This window comes from Paroedura picta, unplaced genomic scaffold (genome assembly GCF_049243985.1).
Source record: "Paroedura picta isolate Pp20150507F unplaced genomic scaffold, Ppicta_v3.0 Ppicta_v3_sca19, whole genome shotgun sequence".
NCBI classification, from domain to species: Eukaryota; Metazoa; Chordata; class Lepidosauria; order Squamata; family Gekkonidae; genus Paroedura; species Paroedura picta.
This window is the reverse complement of record NW_027518616.1, coordinates 774,899-792,072: the sequence shown is the minus strand read 5'-3', so window position 1 is coordinate 792,072 and position 17,174 is coordinate 774,899. Positions and strand designations below refer to the sequence as shown.

Genomic DNA, 17,174 nt, shown 5'->3' with positions numbered 1-17,174 from the left:
GCAGCTGTTTGATCAAACCTTTCAATAACACCGTCATTAAAGCAAATTTGCACATGTTTGGTTAACAGCATTCTTTCAGGATCCAGGATCCGGTTGAATGGCTAACGTGAATGTGGGCAAGGCATGATAATATTAATAGAAGCAACATTTTACACAGTAAACCCAGTCGCAAAGTATATGGAAAGCAGATTGGAGGGCCATTATTCATCGTGCCTGAAAGTACAGCAAAGCACTTCCTCTGCAAACAGGACCTGGAACCCTTCTGACCCTTCCAGGAATGCCAGGATCAACTGAGAAACACTGACTACCCTTCCAAAACACTCAGGTGGCCCCCGTCCAGTGGCAGAGAATGTAATATGCACGTAGTTTGCTCTCCATTCCATCAAGCCTGTGTCCTTTCCTATGTGCCTGTAATGTGACTCCAGGGGAAGCGCAGCAGGGTGGCAGATTCATGGACTTATCTCTCTGTCTCTAAATAAAACACATTAAGTTCAGCTCTGCAGGTGCAGACCGGAACTGTGTATAAAGATCTCTCTCTCTCTCTCTCTCTCTCTCTCTCTCTCTGATCTTGTACATGGACAGATTCAGGCTTCAGGGTCTGGGGAGGGGAGCCATGAAGGAGCTAGAAAAGATCCTCAAGTATAAGGATTGCTGAGGACTGAGACAAGAGTAATTCATGACATATTTTACCCTATTACTATAAATGGGTCTGAAAATGGGTCCATGAAGAAAACTGACAGGAAGAATGTTGATTCATCGGAAATGTGGTGTTGGAGAAGAGCTTTATGGATTGCTAAAAAGACAAATAAGGGGGTTCTAAAGCAAATGAAGCGTGAACTCACCCTAGAAGCTAAGATGACCAAACTGAGTCTATTGTACTTTGGTCCCTTTAGGACAGGGGTAGCCAAACTGTGGCTTTTCAGAGGCTCATAGACTACAATTCCCATGAAGGGCTACCAATTGGCCATGCTGCCAGGGGCTCGTGGGAATTGTAGTCCATAAACATATGGAGAGCCACAGTTTGGTCACCCCTGCTTTAGGAGAAGACAAGAATCACTGGAAAAGTCAATTAGGCTAGGAAGAGCTGAAGGCCAAAGGAAAAGAGGAAGAATAATAGAATCACGGAATTGGACGGAACCTCTCGCGTCATCTAATCCAATGCACGAAACTCACAACTAGCTGCCTGCCCATATTGACCTCAATTCCATGCCCAGAAAATGCCCCTCCAAAAAACAACAACAACAACAACCAGAATCCCTGGCCAGTCTAGCCTGGAAGAAATGTGTACCCTAACCCCAAAGTGGCAATCGGCCTTTCCCTAGGCATTCAAGAAAGGGTCACAAGAGCCAAGCACTGACAAAGGACCCAACATCAGATGGACTGACTTAACCAGGGAACTGAGGACCCTCTACTCCCAAGACTTGATCAAGGCTTTTAACGATAAGGTGTTTGGGGGGGACACTAATTCACAGAGTTGGCCTAAGTTGGATGCAGCTTAACACAGAGATGTGAATGGACCACTTTAAAAGGAAGGGGAAGCAGTCTGGATGACCTTATACCTAAAACCAGCAAAGATTAAATGTTTCTGAAGGTTTGTCCAAACCCATTTTTAGTGCCTGGCCAAATTACTCACTCAGCAGCCTCATCTGAGAGGAAACAGAACAAAATTGGAGCAGAACCGGATGTCCTCGCACAGAGAAAGGAAACAGGGATATTTTACATGGCCTCAGGTTACAACTTCTGGAAAATGATTAATTTATATTTAGTGCTTCTAATTCAGCTACATAACGGTCAGATGTGCTATCAAAATATCCACTTTGGAGGGCAAACCCTCTTCAAGACTCCCCCCAAAATCTCCAGGAATTTCCCGACCTAGAGGTGGCATTCCTAGCTACAATGCAAGCAAAACAACCCATATATCGCCTTTGTGCTAGGTATATAATGTATTAATGTGTTGGATTTTACCTAGTATGTTTGGAGCAGCAGTTCTGGCCCCACTGGGGGACTTCCTGATGGTACCTGGGTTTGTGCCAGTACCTAACAGAATATTGGATGGGATGGGCCACTGGCCTGATCCAAGACTGATGTTCTGATGCTGGACTTTGACCAGAGACAGACTGACAAACACAGAAAGCTCCCCGTCAGTACTAACATACGCAGAGGGAAAGAGCCTCTTTCTTGACTTTACATAGCCCACTGTAGCTTTTTTTGGGGGGCGGGGGGGTCTCACACAACACACCCCTCTCACCCAAAGGCATTCTGTAGAAATGTTAGGGTCATCTAGGAAGAGAATCTAAGGATCTAAACTGCCACCACAATTGCAGCTATTTACAATAAATCACGGTACCTCTTAGCATACTAAAAGCCTCCATCGGGGCAACTGGCAAATGACATTTGACATTTAATCAGTGGGAGGTGGTGGTCTTTCAGGAGGAACATGACGCATCAAAGGTATGACAACTTCTTCTGAAACACTGCTGCTGGAGTCGATCCCCAGAGTAACACCTGCTGGATTCCATAGGCAGGGATAGAAGAGATCTCAAAAAGAAGAAAGTGGCCCTGTGATTTGGCCACCCAGCTCAATACTGAGACACCTTGCAGAATTTCTGTGTTTACCCCTAAATCCTTGACAGTATTAAGGACATGGTCTGTTTGGCTCTTCCAAAGCCTCTTTACTGTCACTCATACAAGGGACATGGCTGACAAAAAGCCTGGGCTTCAAACAGCATTCATCTCACAGGAGGAACAGATTTTGTTTACTGTTGCCTTTGCATGTGGCTCCTTAGCTGCTTTGAAGACAGATTTCATGCAAAGATGGGTATGATAAAGGACCAGAATGGTAGGGACCTAACAGAAGCAGAAGAGATTTTAAAAGGTGGCAAAATTATACAGAAGAACTATACAAGAGTGAGCTTAACGTTTCTGATAACCACGAGGGGGTAGTCACTAACCTGGAGCCAGACATCCTGGAATGTGAAGTCAAATGGGCCTTAGGAAGTCTGAGCAACAATAGAGCTAGTGCTGGTGACAGCATTCCTGTAGAACTATTCAAAATTTTAAAAGATGATGCAGTAAAAGTGCTATACTCAATATGCCAGCAGATTTGGAAAATTCAGCAATGGCCACAGGATTGGAAAAGGTCAGTTTACATTCCAATCCCAAAGAAGGGCAATGCCAAAGAATGTTCAAACTACCGCACCATTGTACTCATTTCTCATGCTAGCAAAGTTATGCTCAAATTCCTACAAGCTAGGATCCAGCAATATGTGGACCGAGAACTTCCAGAAGTACAGGCAGGATTTTGAACAGGCAGAGGAACTAGAGATCAAATTGCCAAACATATGCTGGATCATGGAGAAAGCTAGGGAGTTCCAGAAGAACATTTACTTCTGCTTCATTGACTATGCTAAAGCCTTTGATTGTGTGGAGCACAACAAATTGTGGCAAGTTCTTAAAGAGATGGGAATATCAGAGCATCTTATCTGTCTGTTGAGAAACCTATATGCAGGTCAAGAAGCAACAGTGAGAACCGGGCATGGAATCACTTATGGGTTCAAAATTGAGAAAGGAGTTCGTCAAGGCTGTATACTGTCGCCTTGCCTATTTAACTTGTATGCGGAGCACATCATGAGAAAGCAGGATTAGATGACTCACAAATTGGGATCAAGATTGCAGGGAGAAATATCAACAACCTCAAATATGCAGATGATACCACTCTAATGGCAGAAAGTGAAGAGGAACTAAAGAGCCTGTTGATGCGGGTGAAGGAGGAGAGTTCAAAAGTTGGCTTGAAACTCAACATCAAGAAAAGGAAGATCATGGCATCCGGCCCTTTCAATTCCTGGCAAATAGATAGGGACGGAATGGAGGTAGTGACAGATTTTATTTTCCTGGGCTCCAAGATCACTGCAGATGGGGATTGCAGCAAAGAAATTAAAAGACTCCTGCTCCTGCTATAGCAAATCTAGACAGCATCCTAAAAAGCAGAGACATCACCCTGCCAACTAAAGTGCGTCTAGTCAAGGCTATGGTATTCCCAGTTGCAATGTATGGCTGTGAAAGTTGGACCATAAGGAAGGCCGAGCGTCAAAGAATTGAGGCTTTTGAACTCTGGTGCTGGAGAAGGCTCTTGTGAGTCCCTTGGATTGCAAGGTGAACAAACCAGACAGTCCTAGAGGAGATCAGCCCTGACTGCTCCTTAGAAGGCCAGATCCTGAGGATGAAACTCAAATACCTTGGCCACCTCATGAGAAGGAAGGACTCCCTGGAGAAGAGTCTAATGCTGGGCGCGATTGAGGGCAAAAGAAGGGGACGACAGAGAATGAGGTGGCTGGATGTAGTCACTGAGGCAGTCGGTGCGAGCTTAAATAGATTTTGAGGAATGGTAGAGGACAGGAAGGCCTGGAGGATCATTGTCCATGGGGTCGCGATGGGTCGGACACAATTTTGCACCTAACAAAAACAATAACTTGTATTGCTCATTATGCCAATATAGGCTTCTGTATCTGTATCTATCTGTTGCCCAAAATGTCCTAACTGTCTCTCTACTGGTAGTGAGGTATTTGGGGGCAGTAGAGAGACAGTTTTTGAGTGCTTTAAATTTTCCCTCTGCAACATGCATGATTTATCCAAAGTGACCCTACCTTTCCCCTGTGATATCCAGAAGTGGATATATTCCGCCAGGCATATGGTTGAGGCCAGAGCGGGCGGTCCCGACATTAGATCTGGGCTCCCTGGGTTCATCTGAATGATCTGATTGCCTCGGGTTAGTTAATGCTCTCCTGTTGCCTAACATTGATACTGTGAATTGGTTTTAGTGGTTTTAACTAAGGGTTTTATCGTAATTTTTATCGTGTAAACTGCCGTGAGCCTAAGGGAACAGCGGCATAAAAGTTTAATAATAACAATAATAATAACAACAACAATAACAACAACAACGACAACCCTCGATATTTGAACAAATTGGCATCAGTAAAAGTGCAAATCTCTGCTTTTTGCGAATGAACTTCCTGACTCATACCTCCAACGCTGTAGCAAACTATCTTCCCTGATTGGCTGGGGCATCAGTTCAAAGACTTCCTGGTTCCCGGTTGCAAGGTTTGTCTTAAAGTGACTGCGCTCCAGAATCCCTAACTTCTCTCAGCAGAGATTTGCCTCTTGGATTTATTCCCCCTCCTCTGCTGTGTCCATTCCTCCCCCCTTCAAGAAAAGAAAGAAAGAGACTCCTGGTGTGCTTGGCTCCCATCCCCGCTCAGAGCTTTCCCAATTGAGTGACGAACACTTTCTGTTTCAATTGGGGGGGGGGGGGGATAGAGGAAGACCTAAGTTCAAATCAATCTGAATTCAGAAGAATCCACAACAGAAAAATCAAAGTAAGTGTAGAATCAGCCCTGGTAACATTAACTAGTGTTTGGACAGGAGACTTCCAGGGAAGTGTAGGGTCATGATGCAAAGGCAGGAAATGGCAAACCATCTCTGGAAATCCCTTCCTTTGAAAATCCTACGAGTCTGTTTACACCTCATAGTATAGACCACCACCAGATTCACGTAAATTAACTTTCAGCCTGGCAGAAATCAATAGATGGCTTAGTTCAAACAATTGGTGTAATCTATATGGGGGGGGATGTTGTTGTTCTTCTAGCTGCTGATAGTACAATGGGATAAACATCCACCATTTAATATTTACCTTTTTACTAGGATGCCAGTATCCAGCTCATCTTTAGAATACAGAGATCAGTACCCTTGGAGAAAATGGATGCTTTGGAGGGTGGACTCTAAGCCACTGTATCCCACTGAAATTTCTATCCTCCCTAGACTCTTATCCCCAAATCTCCAGTACTTTCCCACACTGAAGCTGAAGCACCCCCACCCCCACCCCCAATGGCAGCCAAGGAGACCAGGTGACCCTACTTAAATTTTCTCCCCTGTTCTTTCTTTCACCCCGGCCTATCAAAGGCCATAATGCATAAACATTTCCTTCAGAATTGTTTATCTGACAACAGAATTATGACTTTAGAAAATACATTTGGGAACTATTTTCCGCAGAATAACACACTACATATTCCATTCTCCAAGGCAGGAAATTCCCTTTTTTCTAAAAAAAAAAAAATGTGAACTGAAGAATGAGCTATGAACTATGAAATGACTTTTCATCTTTTTTCCAAATCCTTGGAACTATAGTAGTCACAGATTTCTGTACTATTAACAAGTTAAAGTAATTCGTGTTTCCTTAGGGCAGCAAGCAATTAACTATATATAAACATTTTCAACATATAAAGTTCATCCTTTCTCCTAATACTTTGGTCATCTGAGGCCAAACTGTAATGTGTATAATATGTAGGTGTATTATATGTATTCATAACCTAAAGAAAAGTCGCTTCCTATCCTGAACCAAAATGCATATATTGTAAAATATTTTAAAATACAGATAGTATAAGACTGAGGTTTAAAGCATGCAAATCTCTCTTGGATGCAAAGTTTCATCCACATTTCAACTGCCAATTTTCTTGTGAAATTATACCGAAACTGGGGCCCACATTATACTTCTAGAGATCTGATGAAAAACAAAAAGGGAACTAACACCCAATCTGAGGAAACAAGTCAAGAACTCAAAGGCTGAGCAACAAAATAGATTAAAATTAAAATACAAATATCTGTTCCTCTTAAATAAAATGCTAAGACCACTGTAGGCCGTACCTGTCCGGGATCGGAGCCAATGCCGATTGGCCCCTCACCCAGACTGACAGCCTTGCTAGCCAGCCACTCAGGTGATGGGCCAATCAGCAGGTGGCTGGAGCTCTAGCCCGTCGGGAGGCACTTCACAGTTATAGAACAACTAGATTCAAAGCCCATTTTATATTGAAATAAAATGGGCGCTAGAAGGGCTCTCCCTCCACCCCCCAAAGGCTTCTGCGTGGCCGGGGACGGCGTGGGGCGGGTTTCCAAGGCGGGCCGCACCGTCCGTGAGGCCGCAGAAGCCTTTGTCCTCCTCCCCCCTCTGGACTGGGGAAGGCTTGCGTGAGGTGGGGGTTGGAAGTCAGCAAGATGTCCTACCTTGGGTGTCCGTTCGCAGCTCCGGAGCGGGCGGAGCTGTGGCGACGGTGGATTGCAGCCGCCTCAGAGGCGGGCGGCCATGTGCTGTGGCACGGCGGCTGCAGGCCAGGCATGGTGCTTGTGACGGGCCAGGCGCGGCGCTGGCGTCATCGCGTCTCGGCGGAGGTGTGTTTATCTGACAACAGAATTATGACTGGCGGGAAGCAGCCGTTCATTGGGGCCTCGGCGCAGCGGTGGGCGCGAAGGCCGGGGACAGGTGGGGAAGTGGGGAAGTGGGGAAGTGGCCAGTGGTAAGTCTTGGCGTGGGGTTCTGGGTGGGAAGGGGGCGGGCGGCAGCAGCCGCGGACAGACGATCGTGGGCGGGGTGGGAAGGGCCCGCGGTTGGTCAACTGGGGACGGAGGGTAGTGCTCGGTTTGCGACAGAGGCGGATGGCGGCGTTCGGGGAGGGGGGGTGGGGTTGTGGCAAGTTCCTTAGTCATCCGAGGGCAGTCGCTGGGTGGAGGGAAAGTCATTTTCCCGGAGCCCAGCGGCGTGGGGCAAGGGTCCTCCCCGGCGGCCATCCGGCAAGGTTGGCAGCTTGGGAGGACTGAAGAGTTGGTGGCACGGCGTCCGGGAGACGGGCCAAGTGGCCAATAGGGAGGCGCGGATTAAAGATGTTCCCAGGGAGATGCACATCATCCCATCATTGTCTATCTTCAGAAGGCTACTGCAGTCAGTTTTATTTATTGAGACATTTTGATTTAGCCTTTATTATGGACAATCCTGAGCCTCTTGTGGCGCAGAGTGGTAAGGCAGCAGATATGCAGTCTGAAAGCTCTGCCCATGAGGCTGGGAGTTCGATCCCAGCAGCCGGCTCAAGGTTGACTCAGCCTTCCATCCTTCCGAGGTCGGTAAAATGAGTACCCAGCTTGCTGGGAGGTAAATGGTAATGACTGGGGAAGGCACTGGCAAACCACCCCGTATTGAGTCTGCCATGAAAACGCTAGAGGGCGTCACCCCAAAGGTCAGTGCTTACACAGGGGATACCTTTACCTTTATGGACAATCCTAATTGGAGTGTGACTTTTTAAGGGGTTTTATCGTTGTTTTAATTAATGTGTTTTTTATGCCTTAATTATTTTGTAAGCTACCTGGAGTTCTGCAAGGGAGAAAGGAGGCGAATAAATATTTTAGATAAATAAATATACCCCAAGACCCACGGCTTGGGAAAACCTTCATTCTGAAATTCATTTTCATGGCATGAAGTTAGAGGATCGTTCCCCGCCAACATAATATTGAAAACATATATTCAGATGGGTAGCCTCGTTGTTCTGAAGCAGCAGAACAAAGTTTGAATCCAATTGCACCTTAAGACCAACCAAGTTTAATTCTAAGCCTTCGTTGTATGTGCATGCACACTTCTTCAGATACAACCCTAACTGCCATCAGAGAGAAACGAGACTTGACAAGCATAAATGAGAAAGCCAAAAGTACAGACTCTTTGTAAAGAGGTCTGATTGCTTACCCACCCAGCAATTTTTGAATTAAAATGACCAATTCCTGTTTTGGCCTTCCTGGAAAACTAATTGCATTTCATATTTCTCCCTCTGTCTCCTCACAAAAAACTCTTGTAAAATTGTGCTGGACAACAAAGCATGCGGAGATATTTTACACAACTAGAACTGGTGGTGGTAATGTAAACAAGATAAAGAAATTTAAATCCAATTTTAGATCTGGAAGGGAGCAAGGGTTGTACAAACATTTTTATTAAGACGACAAACACTTGAGGTTGGTCTTTGTGGTCATCAGGGGATGGTGGGGAGTAACCTCCTTACAAAAATAATTAATAAAAGGGGCCGGGAGCTTAATCAGCCCTAAAAGGATTTTTTTTTTTTTTTTGCAATTCCACAAAGTTGGGTGTTGCCTAAACAGAGATAAGACAAGAAGCTAGCTGAAACTGGCATCCTTCCCGGTGTTTATGTAACATACACAGTGTTAAAAGTATCAGGAGCTGAATTAATGCTATGGTTACTCATTAAAATTTTCAAAGCACTATATATGCAAGAGTGAAAATATTTGCCTAAATTGATGCAGAGGTCTCCCACAATTTTGCAAATTATGTTCAGCCTCTTTGTTATGTGTACTTTCAAATATGGGGTATTCATTACTAGAAAACGCAGATTGTTCTTCTCCTCCCCCCCCCCCCATTTATATGCTTATTGTTTTGGCAATTGAAAAACTTTGAATTTACTGAACGCACATGGCAGGCAGAAAAATCCTCAATGCAATCCAGATAATTGACTCCAGTCTTCAAAAATACATTTGTTTATGTTCGATTTGCTCAAAAATTATGCACATCAGCTGAATAGGAATGGAAAGACCAGCATTTTTAATATTTAAGTCTTTCACCTTAAATCACAATTTATCAGCCTAGCCATGGAGGTGAAATCCTACTTTCCAAAAGATGGTTTTACATCTCAAGTTTTCAAAAGTAAACATGCTCCACTACACCTTCCCTCAGCAACTACCCAGCAGAGTCAGCCTGAGCCACAGGACATTATGTTCCAACAGAGTGGCACAGTGGCAGAGCCCCAAACCTTGCATGCCAAAAGTCCCAGGTTCAAACCCCCAGCACCTCCAGTTGAAACATCTCAGCAAGTGTACAAAAAGATTTTTCTCTACCTGAGAGGATGGAGAGCCTCTGCCAGTCAGAAGGGGCAACATTGACCTAGCTTGGCCAATAGCCTGTCCCAGAACAAGGCAACTTCATGGGTTCATTAACCCACTTGCAATTCAAGTCCACAAGCGGAATTTACGCACCCATGGTGCGCTAACAACCGCTGGTCCTGGAGTCTCAAACATTTGCCGTCTGCACACGCATAAGTGAATTCAGGTGAGGAGTTATGTTGTTCTGAAGCGGCAGAACAAAGCTGGTAGCCCTTCCTGGCAATTAAACCCACCCACTCTCTCTACCTATATGGAATGTTCAAGAAATTTTGTTTAATTGCATCTGAAGAAGTATGCATGCCCATGAAAGCTTGTATCTTGAAAAAAAAAACTTTGTTGGTCTTAAAGGTGCCACTAAACCAGGTCTGTGCACAGAATTTTTTAAAGGAGGGGGGTTAACAATACATTAGTTCATTTTCACTTCCTTGAATATTTAAACTTTTTCTATCTCATACCATTGTTAATAGGCTTTCATTTATTCAACAAGCAGCTTTTTGTATTGTTTATTTTATTTTATTTTATTTGGGGGGAGGGGGTTCAACCCCCCCCAAAGCCCACCCCACCTCTTGTGCATGGCCTTGCACTAGACTCAAACCTGGTTAATCTGTGAATTGTTCAGTGAAATTGTCAATTGGTGTGTAACATACGAGACTGGCACAAGAAGCGACGCATAGAGGTACTGACAGATTTCCATGAAAACAACCAATTTTTAAAAACAAAACAGACCATCAGAAGCTTAAAGCATACACAAGTGTTTCCAGACCTTCAATGAAGCTGATTCAATGTCAGAGGAAGTAAGCACTGTCTGCAGTGACCATGAATTTTGTTAGTCTTTAAGATGCTACTGGATCCTGGCTCTTTTCTCCTGCTACAGACTAACACCGCTTCAATCATTGTCAGAAGTTACTGAAACAGTAAGTAGTTTTACTTGGCGGTCTTACTGAAGCTGAAAGATTCATGCTAGCTCTTCTGACTAAAAGAACATCTCTCTGTAGCGGAAAGTACCGTCAAATCTATGCCAGTGTAAGACAGCCCACCAGAATTTTCAAGGCAAGAGATTGCAGGCCTCCGCATAGCATCCGGCCTTTCCCTTGGTGGTTTTTTATCCAAATGCTAACTAGGGCCAACCCTGGTTAACTGGCAAGATCTGATGATCTAGCCTGGGCCATCCAGCTCAGGGGACATCTCTTTAACAAGTATCATGTTGGTGGGATCAGTTAGATAATTTCAGCCTTCTCCAAAATAGCAATTTAGAGAGGTGAACCTATTCACACATCTACTAAAATATAGAATCATAGAGTTGGAAGGGACTTCCAAGGTTATCTAGTCTAACCCCCTGCAGAATGCAGGAAATTCACAACTACCTGCTCACTCACGGTGACCCCAATTCCATGCCCAGATGATTCTCCCCCGCAAAAGAAACCCAGAAACTGGCCAGTCTGGCCAAATTTTGATTTTTTCCCCTCTTTTAGAAAAACTGATTAAAGCATCCAATAAATATTGGTATTCGAAAATGCTCACTCCCCTCGGTAATTGTAATGCAGTTCAAAGTCCATAAAGTTTTGGCATTAAAGTTGAGCACAAAACACCTCATCATGTCTGCTTTTATTCATGAATGGCCACACTTTTTTTAATCAACCCCTGATAGTGGCCTCTCTCATTCTCTAGGATACAAATATCTCTAGGATATTTGGTGTGATAAACAAACTGCAGAAAACCCAACAGCAACCAACAAAGCAACAACAACATAAATTAAGTCTCAGGTCTGAGAACTGTCACACTGCCCAAAGCCTTAAAAATGTAATGCACCACGCTATGCGTAAAGGATATTATTGGATATGGCCAGAACGAAATGCCAGCCGCCCCCTCTTTAACAGAGGTCAACAGAACAAGTTCCGTGATTGCAGGATCAAATCCTCAATTTATCATTTCCGTTGTCTTTTTACTACATTCATATTCTACATGCTGAGGTTCCCAAATTCAATCCCCCCGACATCTCCAGTTATAAACTGGATCAGGTAGTAGGTGACCTAAAAGAGAAAATGGACAGAATAGGCAAAACTGCCCTTGAGAAACTCAGTAAAAGCCAGCTTCCACTAGATTCCCCAAAATTTCCAATCCAGGATCTCACCAGACCCAAATTAGCTGTAAGGGGGGTTGCTGCATCTTCCCCCTCTTGGAATGCCCAAAGCTATAGCACATCAAGGGGCACCAGCCCTAAACATGCAACCATCTGGCTCTTTTCCCTCTTTTTCAAATCAAGCATAACAATTTTCTCTCGTCAGGACTGCTGTGGTAAGAAAATTAGCCATCGGGAGGTATCCCGCTAATGTTAATAGATATTTGACTGCTGGCAGCCTTTCTAAGAGGGCCAGAATAATATAATTAAATGAAATCCCAACAAGCTAAACTTGTTTTATCGACACGCTTATTATCAAATCACACTCAGAGGTAGTCCATTAACCAAACACTAGATAACTGAGAACTAGAGTAGCTTTGCAATTAGGAGACGGGCCTAAACTTCCAGATCAAGCACCATGTTGGCTTGTTGGCCTTGGGCAAAATGGCCTGCTCTATAAGGTTGTTGTTTGTGAACGGACAGCTGAGAGATGCAGTCCAGATTTTATTTCAGGTCTCTTTTCATGCATCATTCACAAGCTGACATTTCTCCTTCAGCCCCTCTAATTAAAAAAAAAAAAAGGCTTTCCAGGAAACTCTGGAAATATTTTGCCACCAACATACTTGTTTCTAGTTTGGCTGTAGTAATAATCAGCCTTCAGTGGGAGGTTTACAGTGTAAACAAGGAAGGGTGCAAATACCCAAGGGCAGCGCAGTCCCTCATCTGCCTCTGCAGCTTGATCCCAAAAGTCAATCCCCCTGAGGCAGAGGAGGAAAGGGGAAGGCAGTGTGGCCGGGATTCAACCTGCACATTCGTTGCCATTCATTCATACACGTCCATATTTTTAACCAATGCAATCCTTTTCTCAAAAAGTGAAACTAGAAGGGGGGGGGAGTATTTATAAAAGTATGAATGGGAAGAACAGATGGCAGGGGAAACCGCAGAAACACGCCCGCAGCCCAACCAACCTCCGTGGTCAGTCCTGAAACGGTGCATCTTTGATGCTATCATAGGCCAATTTGGATGTCCCCATGAATTCAGGGCAGTTGCACTTTGGAGAGACAGCTTGGCAAAGTGGTTAAGAACGGCAGGCTCTAAACTGGAGAGCCAGGTTTGATTCCTCCCTCCTCCCCCTGCAGCCAGCCAGGTGACCTTGGGCTGCCCCCCCCCTATTCTTACAGTCCTGTCAAACAGAACAGTCCTGTCAAAGCTCTCTCAGCACCACCTACCACACAGGGCGCCTGCTTGTAAGGAGAGACAGTGAAGACCAGGGGTGGTCCTCCAGATGTTCATGGACTACAATTCCCATGAGCACTGCTGGCAGGGGCTCATGGGAATTGTAGTCCACGAACATCTGGAGGACCACCGATTGACTACCCCCGGTGAAGACGACTGGTTGATTGAAAGCTACTTAAGTAATCCAGACCGGCAAACTGATCCGGGGAACCAGGTTTGACTCCCCGCTCCCGCTCCACATGCAGCCAGCTCGGCGCCCTTGCGCCAGTTGCAGTCCTGGTAGAGCTGTTCTCGCGGAGCGGTTCTGTCAGAGCTCTCTCAGCGCCACCTCCCTCGCAGAGCGCTGGGAAAAGAGCGAGGGCAATTTGAAGCCGCACTGAGACTCCTTCGGGGAGTGGAAAGCGGGGGATAAAAGCCCACTCTTCCCCCTCCTCCTTCTCTCTCCCCCGGCTGGCCCGCAGCGTCGGAGGCGCTGCCCGAAAAGTTCCCCGAAGGCGCTTGGCGGCGTCCCTTCCCGCAGCGGCCCCGATGGCGCGCTCTTACTCACCGGAGCTCTTGGCCAGCCGTCGCCCGGCCGCCGATTCCAGGGGGGGGGCTTCGGAAAGCGGAGAGCCCCGCCGCGAGAAGGGCAGGGAAGCCCGCGCGAGACAGACAGAGAGCGAGCGAGCGAGCGCCGTGCCGCAGCGTGCTCCGGAGCACTTGGGCAGAAGCGTGTGAACGCTCGGCGGCGGCGGAGGGCGGGGGGGGGGGAGCCATCCTCTTTCCTGTGACATCAGGCTGACCCCGCCCGCTCGGTAGCGCCCAGGCTCACATGGCACGCCGCCCGGGCCAGCCCGGGGGGGGGGGTAGCTAAAATCCGCCTCCCCCCCCCCCCCATGAGCTTTTGTCACCGGAATCCAGAGAGATGAATGCGGGCTCGTGCCCAGGTCGGCAAATGAAACCCAGAGAAAGAAAACCTTGCCTCGTTCCAAACCGAGCAGGCTTCGGGCGATGCCTTAAAAAAAAGAAAAAAGAAAAAAAAAAGAAATCAACCCTCCCATGGGTGCCTTCTGGAGTCGAACACAGGCCTGTTTCAGGTGGAGGCTGCCCAGTTGCCAGCAAGCGGCGCTAGGATCAAGAAGTTCACCACCCAAGTATTTGGGAGCTAGTCTCCCTTTGGTGAACCTCTCCTCCATGACGATAGATTCAGGTGGGTCACCGTGTTGGGTTTGAAGCAGAATAGATTTTTGAGTCCAGGGACACACTCAAGACCTAAGCAAGCTTTATTCCAGGCATGCACTTTCGTGGGCTCAGAGCACTTCCTCAGAGACAATGGCACAGAATGGGGCAAAGTGTGAGAGTCAATGAACATTCAGCATAATGAAAATGGTTCACGGATTCTGGAGATAAACAGGAGAAACCAGCAATTTGGATTTGTTCGTATTCACTTGAGACTGAATTGCATGGGAAACATCTCGGGTTCAATACCTTGGGTGTCACCTAGGAGAGTAGTGAGCAAATCTATACTCAATTCCTGACAGCAGCTAGCTGAGATCTTGTCCTTATGTCCCAATCCCTGATGCCTTTTATTGAAAAGAAAAGCCCACAGGTGGCTTATGGCTCCTGCAGGCAAGGCAAGAAGCACGCTGAGGTGGTTTGCCATCGCCTGGCTCTGCATAGTGACTCTGGACTTCCTTGTTGGCTTCCCATCCAAACACCAACTACGGGCAACCCTGCCTAATTTCCGAGATCTGCCAAGATCAGGCTAGCCTGGCCCATCCAGGTCAAGGCTTTGACTGAAAGCAACCAAAATGGACACAAAATCTCCCGCAAGCTTTTGAACTCACCAGAACCCTCTTTCAGTGCTGAATGTTGCAAAATCTTCCATGAACCTGCTTCATCCCCAAGCCAAGCAGGCCAATGACTCTCACCAAGGAGGAACTATCCCCCTCCCCATCCAGAATCTAGTGCCTGTCAGCTTCATGGAGCGCCCCGAGGTTCTGACACGGCCACCGACTCCCTGACCCTGTTCTTCACTGGGACCTTCTGCACATAGAAAATGAGTGTAGTAAAAAGACCGTGTAAACAATCAATTAAGTGCATGATCCTGCAGTGGCTGAGCTTGTTCTGTTGAGCTCTGTTAAAGAGGGGGCGGTTGGTATTTCATTCTGGCCGTATTCAGCCATATGCTTTAGATCCACAGTGCGGTGCTGTACGTTTGTTGGGATTTGTGTTGTAGTTGTATGCTTAAATCTAGGGGACTTTCCAGACTTGAGGCTTAATTGCTGTGCCCACCAACGTGTTCACTGGTGCCTTCTTGCATTTGGACGATGAATCTAAAAGCTCTTGGATGGACCTCAAAAAAAGGGGGGGAGGGAGGTTTCAGGTCAGACTTTAGAGGAAGAATTATGTTTTTCAAGGTTGTCCTACATTAACTAATATAATAACACCATATAAAGCAGATAGCCCAGGCTAACCCAAGCTCATCAGATCTTGGAAGCCAAGCAGAATTGGCCTTGGTCTAGATTTATTTGTTTGTTTGTTTATTTTATTTATTTGTTTGTTTATTTATTTATTATATTTATATACCGCCCTCCCTGAAGGCTCAGGGCTGTTAACAGGGAACAAGAAAAGATGGGAAGTCCATGGTCGCTACACAGAGGTGTTGTTGTTATGTGCAAAGTCGTGTCCGACCCATCGCAACCCCATGGACAATGATCCTCCAGGCCTTCCTGTCCTCTACCATTCCCCGGAGTCCATTTAAGTTTGCACCGACTGTTTCAGTGACTCCATCCAGCCACCTCATTCTCTGTCGTCCCCTTCTTCTTTTGCCCTCAATTGCATTAGGCTCTTCTCCAGGGAGTCCTTACTTCTCATGATGTGGTCAAAGTATTTGAGTTTCATCTTCAGAATCTGGCCTTCTAAAGAGCAGTCAGGGCTGATCTCCTCTAGGACTGACCGGTTTGTTCGCCTTGCAGTCCAAGGGACTCGCAAGAGTCTTCTCCAGCACCAGAGTTCAAAAGCCTTAATTCTTTGACGCTCAGCCTTCCTTATGGTCCAACTTTCGCAGCCATACATTGCAACTGGGAATACCATAGCCTTGACTAAACGCACTTTTGTTGGCAGGGTGATGTCTCTACTTTTTAGGATGCTGTCTAGATTTGCCATAGCTTTCCTCCCCAGGAACAAGCATCTTTTAATTTCTTTGCTGCAGTCCCCATCTGCAGCAAAGAAAGAGGAGTCACAAATTGGGATCAAGATTGCAGGGAGAAATATGAACAACCTCAGATATGCAGATGATACCACTCTAATGGCAGAAAGTGAAGAGGAACTAAAGAGCCTGTTGATGCGGGTGAAGGAGGAGAGTGCAAAAGTTGGCTTGAAACTCAACATCAAGAAAACAAAGATCATGGCATCCGGCCCTCTCAATTCATGGCAAATAGATGGGGAAGAAATTGAGATAGTGACAGATTTTATTTTCCTGGGCTCCAACACAGAGGTAGGCAGGGGTAATCCACCTCTGACCGTTTGTTGCCTTGGCACCCCATCAGGGGTCGTCATAAAGTCTTAGAACCATAGAGTTGGAAGGGGCCATGCAGGCCATCTAGTCCAACCTCCTGCTCAGGGCAGGACCAGCCTAAAGCAAGTCAACTGTGACTTGACTGCAAGAAGAAGAAGATGAAGAAGAAGAAGTTGCTTCTTATATGCTGCTTTTCTCTACCCAAGAGTCTCATAGCGGCTTACATTCACCTTCCCTTTCCTCTCCCCACAACAGACACCCTGTGAGGACAGTAGGCTGAGAGAGCCCTGAGATTACTGCTCAGTCAGAACAGAAGAGAAGAAGAAGAGTTGGTTCTTATATGCCACCTTTCTCTACCCAAAGGACTCTCAAAATGGCTGACATTCGCTTTCCCTTTCCTCTCCCCACAACAGACACCCTGTGAGGGAGGTGAGGCTCAGAGAGCCCTGGTATTACAGCCCGGTCAGAACCGCTGGGGGAGTGCAGAATCTAACCCAGTTTGCCAGATTAGAAGTCTGCACTCCTAACCACTACACCAAGGAAAGGCACTTATACAGGGTT

At 46.2% G+C, this 17,174-nt stretch overlaps 2 protein-coding genes across 2 annotated transcripts in view; one reads left to right on the top strand and one right to left on the bottom strand.

Moving 5' to 3' along the window:
- The window catches only part of LOC143828164 (calcitonin gene-related peptide type 1 receptor-like), a 150,681-nt gene extending 136,875 nt beyond the window's left edge, over positions 1-13,806 (bottom strand). Inside the window, 1 exon segment of the mRNA XM_077318416.1 lies at positions 13,662-13,806. The gene's annotated coding sequence lies outside the window, so the exon portion shown is untranslated.
- Positions 7,101-17,174, top strand: part of LOC143828165 (uncharacterized) — a 44,710-nt gene continuing 34,636 nt past the window's right edge. The window contains exon 1 of the mRNA XM_077318418.1: positions 7,101-7,343. Coding sequence (XP_077174533.1) covers positions 7,165-7,343 — 179 coding nt within the window. The 5' untranslated portion in view covers positions 7,101-7,164. The remainder of the gene's footprint in view (positions 7,344-17,174) is intronic.